Here is a 26,714-nt window from a genome sequence, read left to right on the forward strand (position 1 = left end):
CTCTATTGTCCATGTGAATTACAGTACATTTCCTGAAGTCGTCCTAGCACCTAGCACCCTATAAGAAATCAAAATTTATCTGTATGTATGTATGTATGTATGTATGTATGTGTATACATCTTCCTACCAGTTTTAGTGACAGCTAGTAACTTGAATGGCCATCTTTTAAAAGAGGATTAGACAACTTTATAGAGAAGACTAGCAATGGTTATAATTGATATGTTCTCCTTCCACTCTTGGAGCCAGTACGCCTCTGAATACCATTTCCTAAGAACCACAAGCAGAGAGAGCACTGTTGCACTCAGGTCTTGCCCATGTGCATCTCATTGGCCTCTGTGTGAGCAGAATGCTGGACCAGATGGTCCTTTGGTCTCATCCACCAAATCACTGAATTGGAAGGACCATGAGGATCATCTGCTCCAATCCCCTGCAGTGTCCTCCCATGTTTTACTCAACACGGAACTTGAACCCACAAACCTGATATTATGAGTCTCATGCTCTACCGACTGAGCTATCCAATAAGGTTTTCATTTTGTTATATGTATTTGTTTCCTGGGACAAGTGCTAAAAGGCAAGTCATGTAATTATGGATCAGCAATTAATCAACAGGATGTAGGTTTTCACTGAATGCTATCAATTTACCTTCCCTTATCTTCCATAATCCCATTTTAAACCTATTAGTCTCCCTTTCATTGTGGCAAATCTAGATGGTAAGTCTCTTCAATCAGGAGTCTGTTTTTAGTACAGGGTTTGGAGACACCAGGACCAAATCCAGCCTCAGATCATTCAACCTGCAGCCTTCAGTAGTACAGCCCAGGGGGGTGGGAAATATATTGATGATATAAATTGACCCTTAGGCTTGATTGTGCTCATAAATATTTGTGGCTATGATGCTTCAGAAAATGAAGGCATGTAAGCCTCTTGGCACTTGATGAAAAGCACTTGCTGAGGCTGCAATTCTTTTTTTCTTTAAAGAAATCATATTTTGCAAATTAAAGTTAAATCAAGTTGGAAGTAAACGTAGCCAGAGTTTTGTCCAAGGCAGAAGATTAGCAGAGCTGCAGTTTGGTTGCCAAGGATTCATTTAAATCATTGCTGCAGAAGAAATTCAAGAAGATGCCACAGGCAACAATTCAGTCCTGACTAGGAATGATAAAGTACACGATTTCATAGTTATTTGGAATTCTCTGTTTCCTTTTCCTGTTCCATTTGGTTGCATAGGCTGATGTTTTGCAGTCAGCATTTTGCATGAAAAATTTGACAGAGAACATTTCCTTCAGAGAAATTTGGAGTTGGACTCCAGTTGCCATGACTATAGCCTTATCAACTGTTGCCCTCTGTCCAGTACTTTAAATCCAGTCCTGACTTACTGCTCCATCACCACCATCATTATTAAACATTTACTGGTACACTTACTTCTATACTATAGAAATCTCATATAACCAAACAAAGTGCATATGAACCAGGCACTTTCAAACTTGCGTCAAAATTAGTACTGAGGGGAAAGAGAATTTGCATTCAGAAACACAATTATAAATAACGAAGCATACTTGGCAGGAGCTGAAAGAAAAATAATTCTGAGTTTCACACTTCAAAACTTCACTAATATTTTGGCATGAATTTGGGGTTTTCTTATTGCTAGCTGTTGGGCTTCATGAAGAGAAATACAGTTTTCAAAATTCTGAGCTTGGGTTCTGCTGCTAAAATCAATATTAAAAGTTATGGGATTTGTCTAGTCTTGGGTTTTTGGAGCTTTGCTGACCTAATGCAAACAAATTATTGGTTTTCAGAGACTTGGTAGAGTAATAGGGATGTTCATTTTTTCCTGAATTGCATTAGTCTCCTTTCAAAACAGGCTTTGGAGTTGTTGCAGTTTTTGAAATATTCTTTGACTTGTATAGTAAAAAGAGGAACTCTTTAAGGTTAGAGAGATACTTTCCTTTATTTTCATTATTTCCAGTAGTATGTTCAATTAGAATGAATTTTCCTTTTAACCTGTTGACAAAAACAAGGATGTAAATCATATGGATCCAGCTAAAAGCCAGTGATTATCGCCTCTCATTACATCAAGTAAGGAATAGCAACTTTCTTTTCCTAGACAACCAGTCTTCTCTATGTCTCCATGTAAATCAGGGTTACCTAAACTGGTGTTCTCAACATCTGGAGAGCATCATATTAGCTACCCTTGATATAGATATTCATCCTGGATTTCATCTGCCACAAAGCCACATTATTTTTTTAACTCCAGCCAATATTGCACCTAGTAAAGGGTATGCATAATAATTTCCATATTACTTTTCTTTTTATTAACACAGACCTCCTAGCCGTGCCTCCGGACCTCACTTCTGCTGCAGCCATGTACAGGGGCCCTGTCTATGCTTTGCATGATGTGTCAGATAAAATACCAATGACCAACTCACCCATTCTTGATCCACTTCCCAACTTGAAGATCAAGGTGTACAACAATTCGGGTGCAGTCACTCCACAGGATGAGCTGTCCGACTTTTCGTCCAAACTCTCCCCGCAGATCACTCAATCCTTGCTGGATAACGAAGCATTAAACATTAAAAACCAGAGTCTTGCACGGCAGACAGACCCATCATGCACTGCTTTTAGCACCTTTAACTCTCTTGGAGGTCATCTGATTGTACCAAATTCAGGTAAGTGACTTCAAATACAGTAGTTGGTTTTTTAAAATTTATTTTAAAAACTGACTGATGTGTCCAAAAATATGGTTTAAAGTGTGTGTGTGTGCGCGCACGAACGTGTGTGCGCACACACACACACACCAGCAAATAAAATTATTTAGGTCACTCTTGGAAATCTATATATTCTGTGTTTAGACCAAAGAGTGCTTTCTCCAATTTGGGTTTATTCAGCTATTACAAATATTTGCTCCCCAAAGCCCTGGCCTTCTTTAGCAGAAAATTGCAAAGCTCTGAGTCATTGCCTTCAGAAGCATTGGCCTCTCAACTTCCATGTGTGAAGTGGGATTCAGAACCCTTGACCTTTTCTTTCATGCAGCACCAAAAGACAAACCAACCTTCAAGGCAGAAACCCTCACTGTTGGCACTAGACATAAAAGGATAAATTAATTACAAAACAATTTACCGTATTTTTCGCTCTATAACACGCACCTGACCATAACACGCACATTGTTTTTAGAGGAGGAAAACAAGGGAAAAAACATTCTGAAAGAAACAGTGGATGTATCATTTTTGTGCTTCATGCTGTGGCCACAGACATGTGATCTGATGGTGAATTTGGGGTGACCCAATGCAAAAATCCTGAGAATCCCTGTGGATCCATGCTTTGTAACCACGTTTTTGCACCATTGCAGCCCCAGGCAACAGTGGGTGCGTGATTTTTGGGGGGCAGGCTGTAGCCATGGACATGCTATGTGCTCTGATGGTGAATTTGGGCTGACCCAATGCAAAAATCCTGAGAATCCCTGTGGATCCATGCTTTGTAACCACGTTTTTGCACCATTGCAGCCCCAGGCAACAGTGGGTGTGTGATTTTTGGGGGGCAGGCTGTAGCCATGGACATGCTATGTGCTCTGATGGTGAATTTGGGCTGACCTAATGCAAAGATCCTGAGGATCCATGTAGATCCATGCTTTTTAACCACGTTTTTGCACCATTGCAGCCCCAGGCAACAGTGGGTGCATGATTTTGGGGGGGCAGGCTGTAGCCATGGACATGCTATGTGATCTGATGGTGAATTTGGGCTGACCCAATGCAAAGATCCTGAGGATCCATGTGGATCCATGCTTTTTAACCACATTTTAAGTGGGGAGGGAAGGAAAAACACAGAACGGACAAGGAGCACAAGAGGGGTGTGCAGAGAAGCAGCTGGCTAAGAATGCAGGACAGGGGTATAACGGGAGGGAGGAAAGGAAGGCAAAAGTTTTCCCTCACCTACCCACCCAAGCCAGCCAGCTCGCACGAGCACTCTCTCTCTCTCTCCCTCCTGCACGGAGCTTTCCCTTCTGCTTGCCTGGAGGGGAGGGGCTTTCCCTGCTCTTTGTTCCGTTTGAGCAAACACAGCAAGGAAACAGGTGGGTGGGCAGTAAGACCCTGAGGAAGAATGCAGGAAAGCAGCCACTTCCTCTTTTCAGCTTTCCCTTCTAGGAGAAGCGCGATTTTTGCCTGCTTTTTTTTTGCCTCCCCTTGCACCATTTGGCTCCAGGGACCACACATTCGCTCCATAACACGCACAGACATTTCCCCTTCCTTTTTAGGAGAAAAAATCTGCGTGTTATAGAAGGAAAAATACGGTAGTCATTCCAAGTTTCAGTTTGCTGTAAACACCATGGATAGAAAGGAAGATGCTTAGAATACGAAGATTTTTATTTTTCTCATTGCAGATTCCAGTGCAAAGCATTGCTCTTGCTGCATTGAACCCCTCAATGCATATGTGTTTTCGTATTTGAAAGTTATTATGCAATATTTAGGGGTTTCAAATAGGGAAAGTTCTTTTTCCAGGATTATAATGGTCATTTTCAGAAGTACATATAAATGCACACAGAGCATTGCAAAGGAAGGGTTTCTAGCTGTATAGGGGGAACTTATTGTGTATTTAACTAAATGCATGCTGGCTCTCAGGAATTATCACAAATGTGTGTAGCTCTGGGGTGGAGTATGCTACCACAATGCCACCACCCCACACTTCCTATGTGTTCATTGCCCCCATTTAGAACATCTGAAAAAGGGTAGCCTGGATACCTCAGTAGGTTAGAGCATGGCGCTGATAACTCCAAGGTTGTAGGCTCAATCCCTGTATGGGACAGCTGCATGTTCCTGTATTACAGGGACTAGATGAACCTCAGGGTCCCTTCCAACTCTATGATTTTATAATTCTGTGATATTGCATACTGATTTAAGGAAAGTCATGGAAAGAAAGCTTCCCTTCCCCTTCTCCTCCCCCCCCCCCAAAAAAACCCCCACACACAACAACAACAGCACCTTATCAGGATGTTGGAGGCCCTCCTAAACAAACATAGGGAAATGCATAGTGTAATGGCATAAGGGGTTGCTTGTGCGTAAGCGCTAAAACACTCCCAGTTTTGTGGTTAGTTTTAAACTCTCTCTAGCCGGACAGCCATGAGTGCGTGGCTGCCTTAATCACTGGCAGAATCCGTCAGTGGGCATTTCCTGAATTTCTTCCAACATAAAAGTTCTTTGACAGAAAGTCTCCTCCTAGATTCTCTGCGCGACAGCTTTCTGCGCAGAGTGGGCGTCCCAAGGGGAGGCCCCGAGCTCTCACCACTGGTCTCGCTTGAAGTGTCTCTGTGCCTCACCTCCAACACTGTCTCCTCCTCCCCTCCTTCTTCAGCAGAAACTCTCCCTCTCCCCCTGCTGGTTTCCTCCTCAGCATCCGAGGGTCTCCCAGCATCCAAGAGCCTCTCCATCACCCTGCGCTCCGATGGCAGTTCCCTGACACATAGGAAGTTACCTTATACAGAGTCAGAGCAATGGCTAGTTCAATACTGCCATAGGCAGTGGTTCTCCAGTTGTCCCATCCCAACCTGAAGGAAGCAGGGGTTGACCTTGGGATCTTCTGCAAGAAAGCAGAAGCTCTATCTGTTTGTTATAGTTCTTCCCCTGAACATGAGATAAGTGGGGGGTGGGGCTGGGAGGCAAGGGGTTGCTGAACAGATATGAAACTTTCCCTCCATTAACTTCCTTCATTTATTTTAGGATCTGGTTTGGAGTGATTCCTAACTCCCCATGCCCTATTCAACAATATTCAGGACTGACTACCACATCTAAATGGTAGATGGTGACCAGATAAACTGATATCTTCTGGACAGCAGGAAAAAAAAATGCTCCTGTTGTTTCATGGGGCAATGCTTTGCTGGCCTTTCTAAAAGTTTAATTAAATGAGAATTGCCAAGGGAAATGATCCCATTACTACTGTTTGGAATAGTAGATGTAATTGTTGTTTCCCCCTCCTTCATTTTTACAATGTAAGCAACAGAGCAGCCATCTGCTTGTTCCTTAAATAAAACAAAAAGGGAGGGGGAAAAACACCCCCTTTCCCGACTCCTTCATTGCTGGAGACAAGCGGAAGAGGCATCAGCAAGTAATAAACTGCCAGGTAAAAGCATCAAGATAGCCATAAAGCACCCTGCTTGGAGTGGGATTTTGGCATGCAGAGCCATGTGTTCCCGAGCTTCTTGCTCAAAAGGTCAGCCTGCCTTTCTTTTCCACTCTTTATTTTATCTGCTTTTCTCTCTCTCTCGTTGTTGTTCTGCAGGAGTAAGTTTGCTGATTCCTGCAGGGGCCGTTCCCCAGGGGAGAGTCTATGAAATGTATGTGACAGTTCACCGAAAAGAAAACATGAGGTAAAAGAAGGCTCTGCTTACGGTGCATTTGCTTTAGCGCTAATTGCAGGGAGGAGGCAAAGTGTGTGAACACAGCGTTCTGATCAGCATATATCTGTATCGACACAAGACTGGAAAAGCTGCTGAGGCCACAGAATGGTTTGCAAGCAGACCCAGAAATGGAACACCTGTGTGTGTGTGTGTGTGTGTGTGTGTGTGTGTTTGTAAATCTAACAAGAGTTCTCTCTCATGCAGTGTAGGAATTTGAATTTTGCAGCTACTCAGCTCTCAGGTTCATGCCAGTATTCAAGGGCTGGGGGGAAGCAGCAGCCTTGAAGGTGCTGTTCAACAGGGTTATAGCCAACTCCCTCCCACCCATCCACTTCCAAAAATTGTCACACAAAAAACCCATCAAGAGCTAGGTAAGCCTGTAGCATGGCAGACCAGCATCGTTCTGAAATCCATTTAGGATTGTTTATCACAATTGCACAGGGATGTGGGTGGCGCTGTGGGTTAAACCACAGAGCCTAGGACTTGCCAATCAGAAGGTCGGCAGTTCGAATCCCCGCGACAGGGTGAGCTCCAGTTGCTCGGTCCCTGCTCCTGCCAACATAGCAGTTCAAAAGCATGTCAAAGTGCAAGTAGATAAATAGGTACCGCTCCGGCGGGAAGGTAAACGGCGTTTCCGTGTGCTGCTCTGGTTTGCCAGAAGCGGCTTAGTCATGCTGGCCACATGACCCGGAAGCTGTACGCCAGCTCCCTCAGCCAATAAAGTGATATGAGTGCCGCAACCCCAGAGTCGGTCACGAGTGGACCTAATGGTCAAGAGTCCCTTTACCTTTTACCTTACACCAGTCTTGACTCTACCAGCTTCAGCTCAGCTGGAGGAACCAGGATAAGCAAGTTCCGCCTGCGTATATTAGGTTAAGCCAGGGTTGGAGACTTAATACCTTTACCTTTACCTTTACCTTTATCACAATTGCACATTTTACAAAAACACCAATAGAAATAATCATCAGTGGTAGTTGTCTGAGTACTGAAGTACAAGTTTGATTTTAACAATGGAAAGTTACAAGCCAAGTTCAGCACTGCAATCTTGTACTTGGAAAGAAGTCTCGTTGAGTCCAATGGGTCTGATTCCTAGGTACCTGTGCTTAAGATTGTAGCCTAAGGTAAACATGCATAAGATTGTGTTGAGAGTGTTAGAGGCGTGAGCAAAGCTAATTCACTGCAAACATGCCGTCCCGTGAACCTCACTTCAGAATACAACAAAGCAGCTCTTAATAGCTCAGGCTAATATCAGAAATGTGTTATTCCTCTGGGCCTCCATCCCAGCTCCTTGTTTTTGCACCTCCATGCTCCAGAACTTTTATCTCTCCTTCTAATCTCCCTAGATTCATTCCGCTTGAGCTTGACAGCATTCACTCTTTGGCCAAATAATAAAGCTGCTCTTTCTGCTGGATGAAGTTTGTGGGTGTCAAAGTACTGTGAGGCCTCTCATGTGCTATCTTCCCATTAAAGCACATAAAAGCCTGAGGGTGTCAGTGAAAGTGTTAGTAAGCCATCAACACGGGAATCTAATGGTCCATATGAAATGGTAGTGTTGCTGTCAGATACTCACAGGATCTCGCTTCACTCTCCCCAAAAGGCATGTTAATGGCAAGGAAAATTCTGTAAGTTCAGCATTGTTTCAGGACTCTCTGCCATCTCAATGTAATTATGCCCATTGTTATTTCTGAGATGTCATTTTTATTTTACAAAATACTGTTGCAAAAATACATAAACAAAACTTCCCTAAATTATTATCCTTACGAATAATAGTAAGCACACCTTTCTAAACATCTTCTGAGCTGTAATGTATGTCAGCGACAATCTCTAGAACATTAATCACTTGATTAACATCAATAAAAGTATGTGTTTTGCTGTTTCAAAACTTGAGAAACAAACAACAGTCTTTGTTGTAATAATTACATCTTTATCTTGCTTCTTTTGTTCTTCTGTGTTGATTTTTCCTTAATTTCATATCAATGAAATTTATCTTCTTTCATTCTTCATTTATAGGAATTGTTCTTTCTTTACAGTACTCAGCATAAAGAAAGCTAGCTGCTGCTACTACCATATGACATAGCAATTCTTTAACATCTCTTAATTACAGATTTAAATCGCTAAGTATAATAAAAGAATGAGATATATATTCTTTCAAATTATTCTATTAATTGCTCTAGCAACCGTAAACCAGTACTTTATTAGCAAAGAGATAAGGATCAGTGCATGCTTTCCTCAAAGTAAGCGCCATGGAACACATGAATGTTATTTCTGAATAGACATGCAGAGGGTTACATTGTTAGGGAGCAATCCTATGGCAAGTTCCACTAGGAGAAACATAGGGCTGGGCTCAGTGGCGTAGCGTGGGGGGTGCAGGGGGGGCCGGCCGCACCAGGCGCAGCATCTGGGGTTAGGGTTAGGGGGTGCAAATCCACGGGTTAGGGGCACAAATTACTTGCCTTGCCCCGGGTGCTGACAACCCACGCTACGCCACTGGCTGGGCTGTCCATAACACAATGTGAAGTGGTTGCCTCTGGCAGAAGATCTGGGCCCAGGGAACACACTGCTCACTGTTGGGTCATGCCCCCACCATGCCCCGCCTCCTCCACAGCCATGCCCCCTACCACTATGCCCCTATCCCATGGAGGAGGCAGGGGCATGGCGGCAGAGGACACAGGGGAATGGCCTTAATTGGTGAAACATCCTGTGCCAGCCCTGGATAAGCAGCTTCAGCCAGCATTAAGTCTCCAACCCTGGCTTAACCCAATATATGCAGGCAGAACTTGCTTATCCTGGCTCCGCCAGCTGAGCTGAAGCTGGTAGAGTCAAGACCGGTGTAAGGTAAAGGTAAAGGGACCCCTGACCATTAGGTCCAGTCGTGGCCGACTCTGGGGTTGCGGTGCTCATCTTGCTTTACTGGCTGAGGGAGCCGGCGTACAGCTTCCGGTTCATGTCGCCAGCATGACTAAGCCGCTTCTGGCAAACCAGAGCTGCACACGGAAATGCCGTTTATCTTCCCGCCAGAGTGGTAACTATTTATCTACTTGCACTTTGACGTGCTTTTGAACTACTAGGTTGGCAGGAGCAGGGACCGAGCAACGGGAGCTCACCCCATTGCGGGGATTCAACCTTCGGATCAGCAAGTCCTAGGCTCTGTGGTTTAACCCACAGCACCACCCGCGTCCCAAGACTGGTGCAAGTCTCCCCAAAAGTGGCATTTTGGGAGTGGGGTGGGACCAGAGAAGAGGGACTTAGGCTGGATCCTAACCATGTTCAGCTTGGTCACATCACCTGGCAACCCAGCAAAACTTTGTTTTCCCTCTATGAGGCTTAGAACCCAGCCAAACTTGAGCACATTTAAGTCCCATTCATTTAATAATAATAATAATAATAATAATAATAATAATAATAATAATAACAACAACATTTTTTTTATTTATACCCCGCCCTCCCCAGCCAAGGCCGGGCTCAGAGCGGCTTACAAGCAATAATAAAAACAAGATGAATGATTACAACTTAAAAACAAAAATAAAATAAGTGGGCAAGTAATGCATTTTATTATTATTGAATCTTTGCAAAGGTCTAGCACTATTGTGATTACCATGTGATGTTATTAAAAGCAGCTTCCAGAGCACATTTGCCATCTCTTGGTGATGGTAGTGTGCTGTGATGTGGGTGGCTGGCAAACAGATACTGAAAGATATTGAAAAGGAGCAGAATATTAAAATAACATTTGTGAGATCCCTTTATGAGTCGGGAGTTGGAGAATTATTTTTTAAACACTTACCCTTTTTAAAGGAATGCATTTGACAGAATTAATTTGATCATCGTACGAGTTTTATTAGCTCACCCTAGCAGCTGTGAATAAAAAATCCAAATAATTAAAAGCCTGTACAGACATCCTCTCTGTCTCAGTTTGGATCTGTAGACAAATTGTGAATCATTTTCAGTTACTGGGAAATTTGCTCACCTTTTTCAAAATTTAAACATGGGGGAGGATAAAAGTGATAAGAATGAAATGGGAAATCCTAATTTGGAAGAAGAGGCAAAAAAAAAATTAATAGAGGAAGACAGCAGTAGGAAGACAACAGAGTTTTAAATTTGCAAAGCCTTCAGTTAGCCTGACTGGAAGGGTTACCATTTGCTCTTTGTGAGTGATTCATTTCCCTCTTCTCACTCTACGCTCTTCTTTCTCCTTTTCCTTGAATATAGCTGTTGAAACTTCATGTCAGTCCAAAAGCAAGATTTCACTTTTGCAAACCAAATCACAGAAATACTGACAGATGGCACAATCGGTTTAATGAAATCTGTATGGCACTCACCATGAGCTTAAAGTGGTCTGGTAGCATGAACTCCCCATGGGGAATCCTGAGATTTGTAGCTCACTGAGAAGGTTAGGTAGGGAATGGAATTCTCAGAAACCTTATATAAAACTACAGTTCCCAGTGTTCCTTGAGAGAGTCATGACAATTAAACTATTTTAAACACAGTCAGTACAGTGATGCCCTTTACGATGAACAAGTAATCCAAAGCATTCATTTGCACTACCCTGGTAAGCCTTGGTTTAGCATACTGTGATGTGTGGACTAGACTAGAGTCTTTATAGCTGATAGATATTTTGGGAATGCAGCTTACTTCCTCCTCTGCTGGACCTTTTCTCATCCATAGTACAGAATCCCTCCATTTCTAGGCCTTGTGTGCAGGCAGTGTTATTATTTTCAACTTTTGAACTATGGCAATGACATAAAAAGAGGGAGAGAACATTTTAAAGAGCCAAGAAAAACAAAGAGGGAACAAGCAGGAAGGAATGAAGGAACTCTGGAGGGATAGGAGAATGGAGCATCTTCAGGAAGTGCTGAGGACCATATAAAATGAGATTGGGGCCACAAGTCTATAGTTTAGGGAAGGTGGTAGGCACTTCTGGGTGACACATGAAAGTGGTAGGCTTGGTCACAATTCAGCCATGCAAAAGCCAGACATTTCTACAAATGCACACCTCTTTGTCCATCCGGAAGAGCAGGAAACATGATCAAATGATGCATTCTAACCAGGCAGAAGCACTCAAGATGAGTGCAGACAAGGAGCAATATGGGGTATGGTTTGGGGAGAGAATGTGACCTAGAGAGGCTTGGAGAGTCACATTTGACTGCTTGGCATGAAATTCCCTGCCCCTGATCTAGAACCACCCTCCGGAGTCACTTACCAGCCTGAATTAGACAGTCACCTAATGTCAAGAAGTTTAGGTGCCCATTGAAGACATTTGTATTGAAGATGGCTTTCCCTGAGGGTGCAACCAGATGCCAACGGAACATTCATTGTATATTTGCAGATGTGTGGTTGTTTTCATAGAAATGATTTTATTGCTTTTAGAAGTCAAGTGTCTTGTTTTATCCTATTTTTTTATATTGTCTGCTGCTTCGATGACTTCCAGCCATGAGCCGGTTTATAAATCTAAAATAAAAAATACAATTAATTAAAGTTGCTCTATAGAAGCCTTCTCCAACCTGGTCCCACCAGATGTTTTGAACTACTGGGGCTGGTGGCACATGTCGTCCAAAACATCTGAAGAGGACCAGGTTGGCAAATACTTCTATAGTTTATAGTCAATTTGAACTTTGTTCCACTTACCAAAAAGGCTGGTGTCAGGGAACTGCCATCAGTGCCGGAGGGAGAGAGCAAAAGCCAGAAGGATTCCAGAGAGCGTCCAGGGATCGGGAGAAGCAGCCCATCTTCTGGGGAAGAGAATCAGCGTAGCACCAGTGGGGAAGCGGCGAGGCGGTCCCGTGACTCCTTGCCTGGGACCAGCGGGGAGAGTAGGGGTCCTCCGTTGCCCACACCCTCCTTGCGCAGAAGGCTTTCGCGCAGAGAGAGTAGGAGGAGACTAGGCATCAAAGAGCTTCTTTGCTGGAAGAAGTTTAAGAAACGGCCACTGCCGAATACTGCCAGCGATTGAGTCAGCCACGAGTGAGTGGCTGTCCGCATAGAAAAGGTTCACTTTGGCAACCCAGCCAGGTGTTTGCACCCAGCCAGGAAGATAAGCACCGGCTTACGCATGAGCAACCCCTAGAACCATTACAGCTGGCTACCATTGTTCTGGGATTTTTGTGTTTTTTTCTTGTGTGCTTCCTTCTTGTGCAATGGTTTAAACATTAAGGAACATCACATCTTGCACTGAGGAATAACTATGATGATAGATTTGAAAAACAAACCTGCTTCCACATAATATTTATTAAAATCATGTGGAAAACATGGATTTCCCTTCCTATAATCTTGCCAGGCCACCGGTAGAGGACAGCCAAACCCTTTTGACCCCTGTGGTGAGCTGTGGACCTCCAGGAGCACTGCTGACCCGCCCTGTCATTCTGACAATGCACCACTGTGCGGAACCAAACACGGAAGACTGGAAGATCCAACTGAAGAACCAAACTGCCCAGGGACAGTGGGAGGTGAGCCTACAAACCTTTACCATATACCACCATAATTGCTTGCTTGCCATAACTCTTCAGGACAAGTTACAGATAGGTAGCCGTGTTGGTCTGCCATAGTCAAAACAAAACAAAATCCTTCCAGTAGCACCTTAAAGACCAACTAAGTCAGTTCTTGGTATGAGCTTTCGTGTGCATGCACACTTCTTCAGATACACTGAAGGGTCTGGAAACTTCTGTTTCAGTGTATCTGAAGAAGTGTGCATGCACACGAAAGCTCATACCAAGAACTGACTTAGTTGGTCTTTAAGGTGCTACTGGAAGGAATTTTTTTTTGTTTTGTCTTCAGGACAAGTTATTAGTCATTTGTTGTAAATTATCTGGCTATTCTAAATAATGGTAGCATCACGCCGCCTCTGGACCAGATATCTATGCCAGCAGGGCTGCAGATATGCACTGATTCTGCCTTTCTGTGTAGGTCTGCAGACAGAGGACGATGGTTTGAATCGTGACCTTAGATTAGATGTGGGAAAATTATAGCTCAGACTATTTTTCATATGTTTTGCATGCACAAGCTACTTGTTTATTTCAAGGCCCAGTTCAAGTGTTTTGTGTGTGTGTTTAAAGTCCTGCACAGCTTAGGTTCTGCCTCTTCTGCATATATTCCTCATGTGCACTGAGAAACTCCATTGCAAGTGTTCTTGCTTTCTGTAATGCAGTGGAAGAGGCCTTAATTGAATTAGGCTTCAGTTGGAGTCCCTGTCCTTTATTCCTTGTGCGTGCTATTTACTTTTATTCTGTATATGGCGTTTCATTGTGTTTATTGCTTATATTTCATTTTTGTATTTCGTTCATTGAGCCTTGCTGTGAAGCAGTATAGAAATGCAATAAAAGAAGTAAATATTGATTGATGGATTGAATTTATATCCCCAAGGAACCCAGGACAGATAAACACAATTTAAAAGCAAAGCTAAAACACTCTAAAACAGAACGCTCTAAAAACAATTATAATTATAAAAAAACCCCAAAAGCAGTTACAGCTAAATACATTGTTCCATCCGTTAACGAAAGCCCTGAGGCATTCAGCCCTTCGCATCTCTGAATCCAGAAGCTCAGGGCTGTGAAAAGCTCTCTGTCTTCCTTGAGACTGGACTAAATGGACCAATGCTCTTTTTCAGGAGAAGGCAACTTCATATGTTCATCATGACCATGCAGTTGTTAAAACTAGTTTCCAGAATCACACACATAGTCTGCAAACAATCACCAAGGTTCTTGCATAGTAAGCCTCACCTTCAGCAAGCTTCCTCACTCATGCTTTTTTGGAACCAATCTCCTGCCTCTTTCTCTTACTCAATTGAACAGATGTTTGCATGGCTGGAGGCAGCTCAGCCTTATGAGTGCCTGCACAAATGCTTCGTGACTTGGCTGGCAGGGGTGCGCAGAATCAGCATTTCAGGTGGCACCTTTCTTCCTAGCCCTTAGGAAGGATGGTGTCACCTTTGCAAATGTGCAGCATCACCTCTACCCAGAGTCTTGAATCTGTTCCCAAGCTAGGAAATCACCAGATCCAGCATCCCTATTTCCCTGGATCACCAGCATTGCCAGCATCCTTTGGAGACTGCAGAGAGAAGGTTCATCAGAGCGCCGTGTGTCACAGATACAACATTTTCAGATGCACATTCCTCTGTTCTTGCTTGTTTTATTTTTGTACCAAACTTACCAGACACCTTTTGTCCCCATCCAGTATTGCAGAGAAAAATAAGCAGGGAAAGTATTCAAAAGTACCTCTTTGTCTGTGGCCCAGTGGTAGGAAGCTGCCTTCCTCTGAGTCAGACCATTGGTCCATCACAACTGTCTGCACTGACTGGCAGCGCTTCTCCAGGATCTTGACAGGGGTATTTATTTCCTTGCCCTACACAGAGATGCGAGGGATTGTTCCTGGCACTTTCTGCATGCAAAGCAGGTCATCTGCCATTGCACTATGGCCCTTTCCTTATGGTTTTCTTTTGCATATGGAACTGTGAGCAGCATAATTGTCCACAAGCATAATCAGTTATGCAGGTCAGTTTTCTCCATGCTCTTGATGGTCACTTATGCTCTTCCTTGCAAATAGAATGAGTGAGATGGCATTCACGAGATGATTTTTTAGAAATAGATCAGTGCACCTTTCCTGCTAGGCTTTCTTTTAGAAGTCAATGTATCTATATAACTAGTGTTTCTTTTTAGTGGTAGACTCATGTTAGACATGCTTGTTGTTGTTGTTGTTGTTGTTTAGTCATTTAGTCATGTCCGACTCTTCGTGACCCCATGGACTAGAGCACTCCAGGCACTCCTGTCTTCCACTGCCTCCCGCAGTTTGGTCAAACTCATGCTGGTAGCTTCGTGAACACTGTCCAAACATCTCGTCCTCTTCTCCTTGTGCCCTCAATCTTTCCCAACATCAGGGTCTTTTCCAGGGAGTCTTCTCTTCTCATGAGGTGGCTAAAGTATTGGAGCCTCAGCTTCTTGATCTGACCTTCCAGTGAGCACTCAGGGCTGATTTCCTTAAGAATGGATAGGTTTGATCTTCTTGCAGTCCATGGGACTCTCAAGAGTCTCGTCCAGCACCATACTTCAAAAGCATCAATTCATGCTTCTAGAAATAAGTAAATAAAAAACAAGGGTCCCAAAAGATATAGTCCCTAAACTTATTTGAATGCTGGCCCCTGATTCTCAGCTTCTTGGCTATCTCTGCTGTCAGACACCTCCTGCTTTTGAAAATCTCACCATTGCACCTTAGTTTGGTAGGTGGTTCCTGAATCATAACAGTGAACTGGATGGATCCTATCAAGCATATGGCTGATTTGTTATTTTGTGTTGTTAACTTCCCACCTTTTAGGATGTAGTAGCAGTTGGAGAAGAAAACTTCACCACCCCATGCTACATTCAGTTGGATCCAGAGGCCTGCCATATCCTGACAGAAACTCTCAGCACCTATGCCTTGGTAGGGCAGTCGATCACCAAAGCAGCTGCCAAGCGTCTCAAGCTGGCCATCTTTGGACCACTGATCTGCTCATCCTTGGAATATAATATCCGTGTCTACTGCCTGGATGACACCCAAGATGCCCTTAAGGTAATAATTAGACTCATTCATTTTAGAATTGTGTGTGTGGAGATCTAAATGCTGCAATTACCATATATTAGCCTCCTGATTGCAGCTATTGTGCATTTTTTAGACTTCGTTTTTTGTGCATGAGGTCGGATGTTGTACAATACTTTGTTTTATAATACAGAGGGGAGCAAAGAAAGAAAGCAGAGATAAGAACCAACACTGCCTTTTCCATAATTATTTCTCTTGTACATTAGGCTAATTCTTCTCCCAGCATTCTTCCTTCTTTTGTTTACCTGTATCATCACCTGGATTCTGAGATTTTTGCATTATTAACAGGCCATAAGGTTCACCAGAACTTCATTGGTGGTTCATGTATTTTTAATGCTAAGTGCCAGTTCCCCAGAGATGCAAAACATATAAATGCCTCTTTGTAAATAGTTGATAACGATAAAAAAAGCACCAGGACTGTTAATCAAGTGCTTGCTGTTATATTACTTTCTTCTATGACTTTGTCTGTAGTTTTCTGCCCTGAGAATTTGCAATTGAAATGTACCTCAGCTGCTGCTTTCCCTATCAGTGCATGTGGCCTTATATAATGCAGATTTAAATGTATTTCATTTCATTTATTTATTTTGTTTCAAGCCACTCTTCATCAAGCAAGTGATCCCAGGATGGGGTGCATCAAATACAAAATCAAACTAACCATAAAACAATATACCAGTAAAAATAATTAAATGGTTCCAATAGAAAGCATAAAAAATATCAGTCAATATTACCTCTCTTCCTCCTAACTATAGAAATTGGTGTCCTAGTGCATCAAGGAGCCACAGTTTTTTAGCTGGTGCGGGGGGGGGGGGGAGTGTTAACTGATATTCCATAGCTGAGGAGCCACTGCTGAAAATGCCCTTTTATGCAGGGGTGAGATACAAACCTCACTCAAAGATGAGCTAACAAGTAAAGCGCAGGTGAGGAACCCATTGGGCCCAGTGGCCCAGGTCTTCATCTCCTCCCTAACTATACTAAGAGTGGCATTTTACTTGGAGCAAATGTATGTAAGTGCGTTTGTGAATTTGTTACAGCAGGCCTCCAAGGGGTCCAGTAGCCCACCATTTGGGCCAGATCCCCAAAGCCCATTGACCACTTAGAAGACCTCAGCTGAAGAACTATTTGAAGTCACAAGGATGGTGGAGATCTAATCTCTCTTTCCTGCCATCCACATCACCCATTAGGCAATAATCATCATTGCAATAAACTTATAAAACCAGGTGCTAGTTCTATCCTGCAAGTTAATCCATGTACACTTGCGATCAAATATAGGGTGGGTTTAGGCTTGCCATGCATCCAGAAAATTCCAGACATGTATGGAAATTGGATGCCAAAAATGACATCCAGGGAAAGGGGATGGGGGGGGGGTTCTGGGTTTTTTTATGCGGTGCACACGGCAAGGGCTCCAGCTGCCCATGGTGCCACTGCTGTTGGCACTGGCCATTGTCTCATCACTTGGCTATGTGCAGCCGCCCCATCGGAGAACCGCTTCTCTGAGGTGCAGATGGTGTGGTAGGCAGCAGCAGCACTTCAGCATGTGGCGGCAGCACAGTGTCCTGAGTGTGGTGGGTTCTTCCAGTGTGGAGAGCCAGTGTGGTGTAGTGGTTAAGAGCAGTAGACTCGTAATCTGGTGAACCGGGTTTGTGTCTCCACTCCTCCACTTGCAGCTGCTGGGTGACCTTGGGCTAGTCACACTTCTTTGAAGTCTCTCAGCTCCACTCACCTCACAGAGTGTTTGTTGTGGGGGAGGAAGGGAAAGGAGAATGTTAGCCACTTTGAGACTCCTTCGGGTAGTGATAAAGCGGGATATCAAATCCAAACTACTACTACTACTCTTCTTCTTCTTCTTCTTCTTCTTCTTCTTCTTCTTCTTCTTCTTCTTCTTCTTCTTCTTCTGTGGCTGCAATGCCAGCACCTGGCACTCCTTTTCCGGGGGCCTGGACCTGCCATTTACATCTCTGAGCCTGCCCACCTGGCCACAAGGTGTGAGAGCTCCTGCCTGACGGCTCTCACCATCTCCTGCAGGTTAAAGGGAGGCAACACTGGCTCATGTGCAAGTGTGTGTGTGTTATTCCAGAAACCGGAAGTGAGAGCATTGCTTTCACTCTCCATGAACTCTGTGATCCAGGGAGGTTGAGCAGCCTCTAGCCATAGCAGAATAGGCTCCCCCCCATGCCCCACTCTCGGCCTGAGGCAACTGTATGGTTGCAGGAGGCTGGGTGGGCTCCTTGCGGGCAGTGGTGGAAAGAGAGAGCAGGTTTGAGGGGGAGCCGTAGAGAGAGCAGGGCAGCAGTGGTCAGAGGTGTCCACCAAGGGAAGCTGGAAGGCAGGGGATCCAGGGCGGGTATTGGGCTCTGGGGAAATAAGAGGCACTATGAGGTAAGCCTAGGTAGGTTTGCTGCATCATGGTAAAGGTCCTTCACTGGCGACATCTATACAGTGGTGCCTTGGTTAAGAACTTAATTCATTCTGGAGACCCATTCTTAGCCTGAAACTGTTCTTAATCTGAGGTACCACTTTAGCTAATGGGGCCTCTCACTGCCACCGCACCACCAGAGCACAATTTCTGTTCTCATCCTGAAGCAAAGTTCTTAACCTGAAGCACTATTTCTGGGTTAGTGGAGTCTGTAACCTGAAGCGTCTGTAACCTGAAGCATCTGTAACCCGAGGTACCACTGTACTGATGTGAAGTTTAGATTCCCATCATTAAGTATTTGGCGGGATTGCCAGTATCTTACTGCCTCCACTTGCAAGTTTCCTACAGAGTGGATTATTCCCAAGAGTTTTACATAACAAGAATCCATAACAATATCAATAACCTCTGCCTAGAAGATGTTTGCATTTTATAATGCTTTGCTAGCAAATTCAATTTTCATTCCGAATGCATTTTGGCACCATGTCTTCCAGAACATCAAATCATACTATCTTTGTTACAAAAGCAGAGTGACTGGTTTCTGTAGTGATTGGAAACACAGGGGGGAAGTGTTTGAAGGAGTATGATGAAGACAAGGTATATAGGTTTGGGAAAGCTGAAGGTGGTATCAAAGAGGTGTTGCCCTTGGTGGGTGTGCACTCATTCCCATGTCACCACAGGTCAATCCAATTTTGTAGGTATTTGTAGAGTGGTTAAAAAAACCTGCAACACCTATTTGAAAACAGGTAACAGCAGAACAGAACAAATTAGTACCCCATGGGCTATACCTACCTGTGCTATACCATCTTAAACTCTCTTAAAAACTATTATGTGCCTGCAGCTGCAAAAAAGCAAGCCAGAAAAGCTTCCTTGCTCTGCATGGGGTTTATTTGGGGCAATGTCTGACAGCTTCTCTTGGAAAATTACTGCATTTTATTCATCATAATATTATTACTTGCATCCCGGACTCATTAAAAGGGGATTAAGTTCTAAGCAGTGTCAAGGTCTGAGTCTCCAAAAGACAATAATCTTTTCCTATCTGCCCATCTTAGTCCACATGCTCTGTGGGTGTCTTCTCATTTTCTCTAGAATTTGCATGCACAGGAAAACATCTTCTGAGAATTAGTAATAGAGGCATCTAACCTGCTGACATATGCAGGAGCCAATGAGGCTGTTCCCCAGGTCCTTGTTGGTTGCCCATATATGCACTGTCTGCATAAAGGTAGCATACAGAAACGTTGTGCATGTATCTATGTATGTACGTACAAGTATGTATGCATGTATATATATTTGTGCATGTGTGTGTATTCTGTTGGTTTGCTTTGCAGATGTGCAGATCTTAACTAATATAATAAAACTTAGCACAACAAATGTCCCACAGGACCATATGTGGCATGCCAGCAATACATTGTGGTTCACCAGGTGTTTTATAAAGTAGGAGCAGGAATAGTGGAATGCAAAGCATGTGGCAAGCCATTGCACATGGCTGGTGTGCTGTGTATGCCATAAGGAGCACCTGTTATGCAGACCCGCCTGAGGTTTCATCCCAGGAAGCAGCAGCTTTCCCCATGGCTGATTTTAGCAGTAGCCAAAAGCAGAGGCAGCTACCTTAAGGGAGGCCAGATGCAAAGTGAGATAGCAGCACTCCATTACTCTGTAAGATGGTGCCACCAATGCTGATTTAGCTAGTTTGTGGACTGTCGTTTGACCTAGCAGGAAACAGCAGGGATTGTCACAGCTGTCATGTGGCTTTCAGGCTTCTGCTGCATTGAATCAGCATGCTGACCAGTCAGAAAAAGCCCTCAAACTTGGAAGTGTTGTCAACCGGATAATGCCAAGGAGACAGGCTAAATTTGGGATTCTGCACACTCTGCAGCTGAAACAATCAAATTCTATAAGTGCTCCCTGTTCCCTGCATCACCTTCATTAGTTTGCGGGAGCTCAGGTTGGTCACTTAGGCATCGCCATGGAAGAGGAACTGCAGCACCAAAAAAAAGAGGGCAAAAGTCGGTGTGGGTTTTTGTAAGATTTGCATAGGCTGATTGATATGTAGAGATGCAAATACAGAAACAATTGCTGCAATTTAAGTATAAGTACATCTCATCATAGTAGGAACTGTCTTCTTTCCAGTTGCTAACTATAGATAGGCAATTTAAAGACCCCTGCTCTCTTTTCTTTATCTTTAAAAGGATTTGCACTTTGGACATAAGAATGCTATCTATGAAGCAAGATACATGGGGACCCTAGGGATTGATTTATACAGTTAACACTAAAAATGAAGCAGATTGTCAGGGACTGGTTGGATGCAGAGGAGTGGTGGGAGGCATCAGTTGGGGAACCCCCGAGGGAAACCCCCGGTGGAAGAAGGCTCAGAGCAAGGGGATTGGTGGTGGGACAGCGATGAGTGGTCAGAGGGAGAAGAGGGAGCAGACTGGGAGGTGTCGGAAGCTGAAGGGGCAATACGGTTTAGTGAAGTGAGCAGGAAGAGGCTGTGGCAAAGAGCAGTGCAGAATCAGAGGCAGGGCGGCCAGGAGACAGAGATGAGGCAGGCTGCTGGTCTCCCGCTCCTTCTGTGACCAGCTCCCCTCCCTCCCTGGTCTCCTAGATCATGCAGAGAAATGAAAAGAGCAGAGCAGATACTGTCTATGACTGCTTGGAAAACACTCTTGAGAGGAGGGGACTTTGGCAGCTGTGGGAAGGCGAGGACCTTCAGTCCTCACAACTGCCTCATTGGGGGCAAGACCTACTGGGAAGAGTTGCAATAGGCCTTCACCTATTTAGGTTGATCTGAACGAAGAATTAACTTCATTGACACCGTTTTTTTTCTGCTGACCTATGTTGGACTCTGGCTCCTGACACAGACTGAAATATGATTGGAATGCAAGCTTCCTATTTTTTTAATTAATGTAGAATCCCTTCTAGCTGTTATTAAGACTATTGCCCTGGGATTACCAGCCTGCCAATACCCACTATGGTGTGTGTAAAAGGTCTCTGTAAATCAGGCTTCCTCAAACTTGACCCTCCAGATGTTTTTGGCCTACAACTCCCATGATCCCTAGCTAGCAGGACCAGTGGTTGAGTTTAAGGAAGCCTGCTACAAGCATCACCTGGATGAATGTTTGTGTGGAGCTTTTGCCTTGAATTGTCTATCCAGCACTGTCTTTTCTTATCACATTCTGGCCTGTTTCTAATTGGTATGAAGGCAAGGAATGGTCCATGGTACCAAACAACAAATAACAAATAAATGATAGTGGAGCGGGGAGAAATGGTGAACTCATTTCACATGGATTCTTCACTAGTGACCTTTTCATTTGTGGGAGTTCCATTGACCCTACTTTATGGGTAATGAATATGTGCTCACAACCCCTTCCTATATACAGTGACTGTATAGAGTGTTTGTGTGCTAATTTTCCTAAGCTGTCAATCATATATTGCTATTTATAAATCATCCATGGCTTGTCATGTACATATTCCCCCCCCCCCAAACAGTCACCAAAGGCTGAAGAGGTGTTCTGATTATAAAAGGCACAATGCTGCATTCCTCCTGACAGACTTACTCCTCAAATTATTCAGCTAAAGCATTCCCTGAACAGTTGCCAAAGTCTTAGGTGCAGCAGCAAAGTCTAATGACGTGTCATAAATAATGCCTTGTTCCTTGTAAAAACGGCTTGTTTTTCTTCCTTGTGTAATGGTAGCAGAAATGTTTTTGTCTCATCGAGCACTAATCAGTAATAAAGCTTACATGGTGAGATGTGGTAGGAATGTGCAATGTGGGTCAACTGTAGCCACTGTTCTTCATTTCTTTATGGGTAAATGAAGGACCCCTACCACTGTCCTTTTTAAAAAAATGCAAATGGAAACTGTTGCAAACTGTCCCCTTTAGGGCTGTCAATTTCCTTTCCTTCTCCCTTTCTGCACCACAGTTTGCAAGACTGAGGACCAGTCCTTTTGTTAAATTTGTATCCCACCTTTCCACCCGATGGTGCTCATGGCCAGCTGTGTATTTGCTGTCTCGATTACTCTAGAATTGTGGAGAATGGCTCGCCCACAGCCAAGCTTCACACTGCAGTATTCAAGTCTGGGATCACGTGGCTTTCCTTAAGTTGTGTGTGTCTATTTTTGTTTAAATTGCATCTCACTTTATAGTCCCAGTGGGACCCTCCAGGCAACTCACAAAGCATCATTAAAATCACAATATTAGAAAATGACAGCCATATCATAAAACCAACATACCCTATAAATTAGGTAGAGAAACAGCAGCAGTAAGAATTCATTTTCAGAGTGGTCCCACGTGCCTTTTTAAATAAATGTTTCAACTGATCTCTGAAGGTTATGTTGTGTAGGGAGTCTCTCTAGGGCAAGGGCAGCCAAAGTTGTGCCACCCAGATGTTGATGGATTACAGTGCCTGCCACCACTGGCTGGCTGGGGGTGATGGGCTGATGGGAACTGGAGCCAACAGCCCCTGGAGGGCATTTATTTGGTTCCACCTGGGCTAGGGAGATGATTTCACAGTTTTAGGACCAGCCCTTCCATTGGGTACACAAGTAACACTCTTGTCATGAGATGCCTTTCATTCCTGGGTCTGGTCCCTCAACTGCAGCCTTTTCTAAAAATATATGTATTGGCCACATCTATCCATGTCCCAGTAACACCCAGGCTAGATAAATATAATGTGTACTTGTACAGTGGACAGGTTTTTTTAGACTGAAGATTTCACCTACTTCAGAGCATGGCAGGTAGACCGTTGCATCGATCCAGTTTGTTTCCATGCAAAATGCAGAGTGCTGATTTCGACATATAAATCCCTAAATAGCTTGGTCCTAGAGTGCTTCCCCCATATAAACCTGCTGAGCCCTCCACTGAAGAGGCCTTTTTGCAAGATCAGGTGCCATTAAAGAGCATTGTTTCAAATTCTTACTTAGTGGTATAATTTTTGATGATCTGATTGTAAGCTGCTCTGGAGACCCTTAGAGTGGAAAAGCATAAAAGTACTTGAAATAGCAGATCAAGGCTGCATTCTTATGCACAGTTTGAACGCAGTGGGTCTCCCTTCCAAGTTAACAGGCATCGGATTGGCATGCATATAAATAAATGTCTGAAATACAGGACCAGCCCTATCATTAGGTAGAGTGAAGTGGCCACCTAATGCAACAGATTTTGAATGTCATAAAGAGGCAGCAAATTGTTGTTTAATTTATTATTGTTGTATTTTTACTCCCAGGGAGGAGGAGAGGCACTTGTGGGCGTACTAATATAACTTGATTAGCTTTGGGTAATGTAACTTGAGGGCAGGAACATTGCTGCTATGCCTTAGGCAGCAAGTTCCTGTGAATTCACTTGAATGTCTAAGGCTCTATACGAATGATGATTAGTAGTAGTAGAATTATATTAGCAAGTTCATGCATATGCATGTGTAAGTGAATATCTTCCATGGTATATACCAAGTCAGTTTGCTGTAAGGAAATGTAACAAATTTTCCTTTAGACAAAACTGGGAGATAATTTGGGTGTAATGAACATTGATAGTAATCAAATAATTACTATCGATTTGCTCTTTAAAACGTCTTCATGAGGTAATTAAGGCGTACTCAAAGGAACCTGGAACTGATTGATTGGCAGAACCTTAATTCTAAAAGCTTTCTAATTACATTCCTTTTCTTCTAATAGTGTAAAGACAAACACCATTTTGACTTTAAGACTGGTCAGGTTAGTTGTCTCTTATGCTAAACAGACAACATGGCAAACATAATTCTCTTGCATATCACTGGTCAAGCAAAACCACATTTTATACTGGATTTCAAAAGTTTTCCCTGTTTCTGTGCATGGATTTGTAATGAGAGGGAAAAGTGATGAGCTGATTAAGTTACCTGGGATTTTGTGATAATATGAGCTGAAGTCTTTTGAAGGCAAAGAATAAGATGCTGTTGAAGACCTCTCAGAGCAGAATGCAGAATGGCACAGTAGTCTGGTTTGCATGTAATACTCTACCATGGTTTGTTTGATTGTCTGAACCCTGACTAGTGGCTTAATTTTGACTTGTTTACTGCCAGCAAACAAACCAAATCTGAACCCATGGTTTGTTATGGTTTGTTAAACAATCCAGGGATTAGTGTTACAGTATATGTGAGCCACACAAATGTCAATACTGTTCCATTCACTGTTGAAATGGATTCTGATTGTGTCCTTTCTCTGGTAGAGGGATGTATAACAAATGTCTTCCTATGATGCTATCTAGTAGTAATGTCCAGAGAGGTGGTTGTGTTAGTCTGTTGAAGCAAAATCAGCCTAAAGTCTTTTTAAAAATACACCACCACCCCAAAAAAACACCTCCATTAAATGGATGTTGTCTTTCTTTCAATACTTAGGAGGTGCTACAGCTGGAGCGGCAAATGGGTGGACAGCTGCTAGAAGAACCAAAGGATTTGCATTTTAAGGGTAGCACTCATAACCTCCGCTTATCCATTCATGATATCACCCATTCCCTCTGGAAAAGCAAGCTGCTGGCTAAGTACCAGGTAAGCATTTGGAACTGCTAGAAACAACTACTGTACTGCACTGTGCTGAGAAGAATGCTGTGGAAAGGCTTAGAGATTCAGTGCCTCACCTGCATGTACAAGAATACTTTAATGCCAAATATGCAGTGGCTCCCTAGGAACTGTTGGAATTCTGCCTCGGTCAGAGGGATGTGCCAGTCTCTTCTAGGCACCAGCTGAATTCCTTTGACCTCCCTCCTGCGACTCCCGGCAGGAAAACAGACGAGGTCCGTTTCGGCGATTTTTCTCAGGCTGTGAGAAAAACACACCACTGCTTCTCCTCCTCCCTGCATATCCCCAGGGAGGGGAATCAGACAGACAGAAGCGTATTTACATGTCTTTATTCCTGTCTTTAGCAGCCATACAGATAAAGATGTCTGCACTCTTTGAACAACAGAGAGAATCTCACTACACCCATGTACATCCTGTACAGGTCATATGACACACACTGAGCTCACATCCGGTGCTCAATAAGGAGAATGGACTGCCCTCTTGTTCCCATGGCAACAGTCACACACACCCTGTTTGGCTTTGCAGCCACAAGCAGCTGGCTGAGCTGCTATAGCCTTTGCTTGCTGCAGCATTGCTGCTTTATGGTAACAGGAACAAGTATGCTTAGGTGCCCGATACTTTTACTTTAGGGACACGGGTGGAGCTGGGGTCTAAACCACAGAGCCTAGGGCTTGCCAATAAGAAGGTCGGTGGTTCAAATCCCCGCGACGGGGTGAGCTCCCGTTGTTTGGTCCCTGCTCCTGCCCAGCTAGCAGTTCGAAAGCACGTCAAAGTGCAAGTAGATAAGTAGGTACCACTTCAGCAGGAAGGTAAACAGCGTTTCCGTGTGCTGCTCTGGTTTCATCAGAAGCAGCTTAGTCATGCTGGCCACATGACCCAGAAGCTTTAAGCCGACTCCCTCGGCCAGTAAAGCGAGATGAGTGCCACAACCCCAGAGACGTCTGCAACTGGACCTAACGGTCAGGGGTCCCTTTACCTTTACCTTAAAAGGTAAAGGTACCCCTGCCCGTACGGGCCAGTCTTGACAGACTCTGGGGTTGTGCGCCCATCTCACTTAAGAGGCCAGGGGCCAGCGCTGTCCGGAGACACTTCCAGGTCACGTGGCCAGCGTGACATCGCTGCTCTGGCGAGCCAGAGCCGCACACGGAAACGCCGTTTACCTTCCCGCTGGTAAGCGGTCCCTATTTATCTACTTGCACCCGGAGGTGCTTTCGAACTGCTAGGTTGGCAGGCGCTGGGACCGAGCAGCGGGAGCGCACCCCGCCGCAGGGATTCGAACCGCCGACCTTTTGATCGGCAAGTCCTAGGCGCTGAGGCTTTAACCCACAGCGCCACCTGCGTCCCCCTCTACCTTTACCTTACTTTTACTTTAAAACTAGATCTCCTCCTCCTCCTCCTCCTCCTCCCTAGTAGATTCAGTGTTTATTTCTGTTTCTGCTCTGACACGGTTCATCTTTGTTCATGCCAAGAATGTAGAAGAAACATATATTTGTAATATGAGGAATTTAAACCTTTACATTTTTGCCCATGTACTAAAAGGAGCAATTCAAGGAATGCCAAATACACTTCCCCATTAATTGATCTCACAGTGATCTCAGCTAGCAGCTTTCGACATGCCTTTTGTTACAGAATTCTATAAGTTAAGGTTACCAGATGTCCCTGTTTCTTGGGGACAGTTCCCAGATTTACAAATCAGTCCCCATACAAAATCCATTGAAGTTGGACTTCCGGAGGCGGCGCGAACGGTAATGGCTGCCCTTTCCTAACCGGGAGAGGGAAGCTACGCTGGAAAAGGGTCGTCCGCTACGGCGAAGCGGAGACC

The 26,714-nt window shown here is 44.0% G+C and overlaps 1 protein-coding gene across 3 annotated transcripts in view; it reads left to right on the plus strand.

Annotated features, from left to right (window-relative positions):
- The window catches only part of UNC5C (unc-5 netrin receptor C), a 322,943-nt gene that overhangs the window by 276,013 nt on the left and 20,216 nt on the right, over positions 1–26,714 (plus strand). For all 3 annotated transcript variants that reach the window (XM_083756419.1, XM_083756418.1, XM_083756420.1), the window contains 5 exons: positions 2,316–2,660; positions 6,262–6,349; positions 12,651–12,819; positions 15,677–15,910; positions 24,713–24,862. In XM_083756419.1, the coding sequence (XP_083612545.1) occupies positions 2,316–2,660; positions 6,262–6,349; positions 12,651–12,819; positions 15,677–15,910; positions 24,713–24,862 (986 nt within the window). The remainder of the gene's footprint in view (positions 1–2,315; positions 2,661–6,261; positions 6,350–12,650; positions 12,820–15,676; positions 15,911–24,712; positions 24,863–26,714) is intronic.

The sequence above is a fragment of the Podarcis gaigeae genome (assembly GCF_964106915.1).
Source record: "Podarcis gaigeae genome assembly, chromosome: 9".
Classification (NCBI taxonomy): Eukaryota; Metazoa; Chordata; class Lepidosauria; order Squamata; family Lacertidae; genus Podarcis; species Podarcis gaigeae.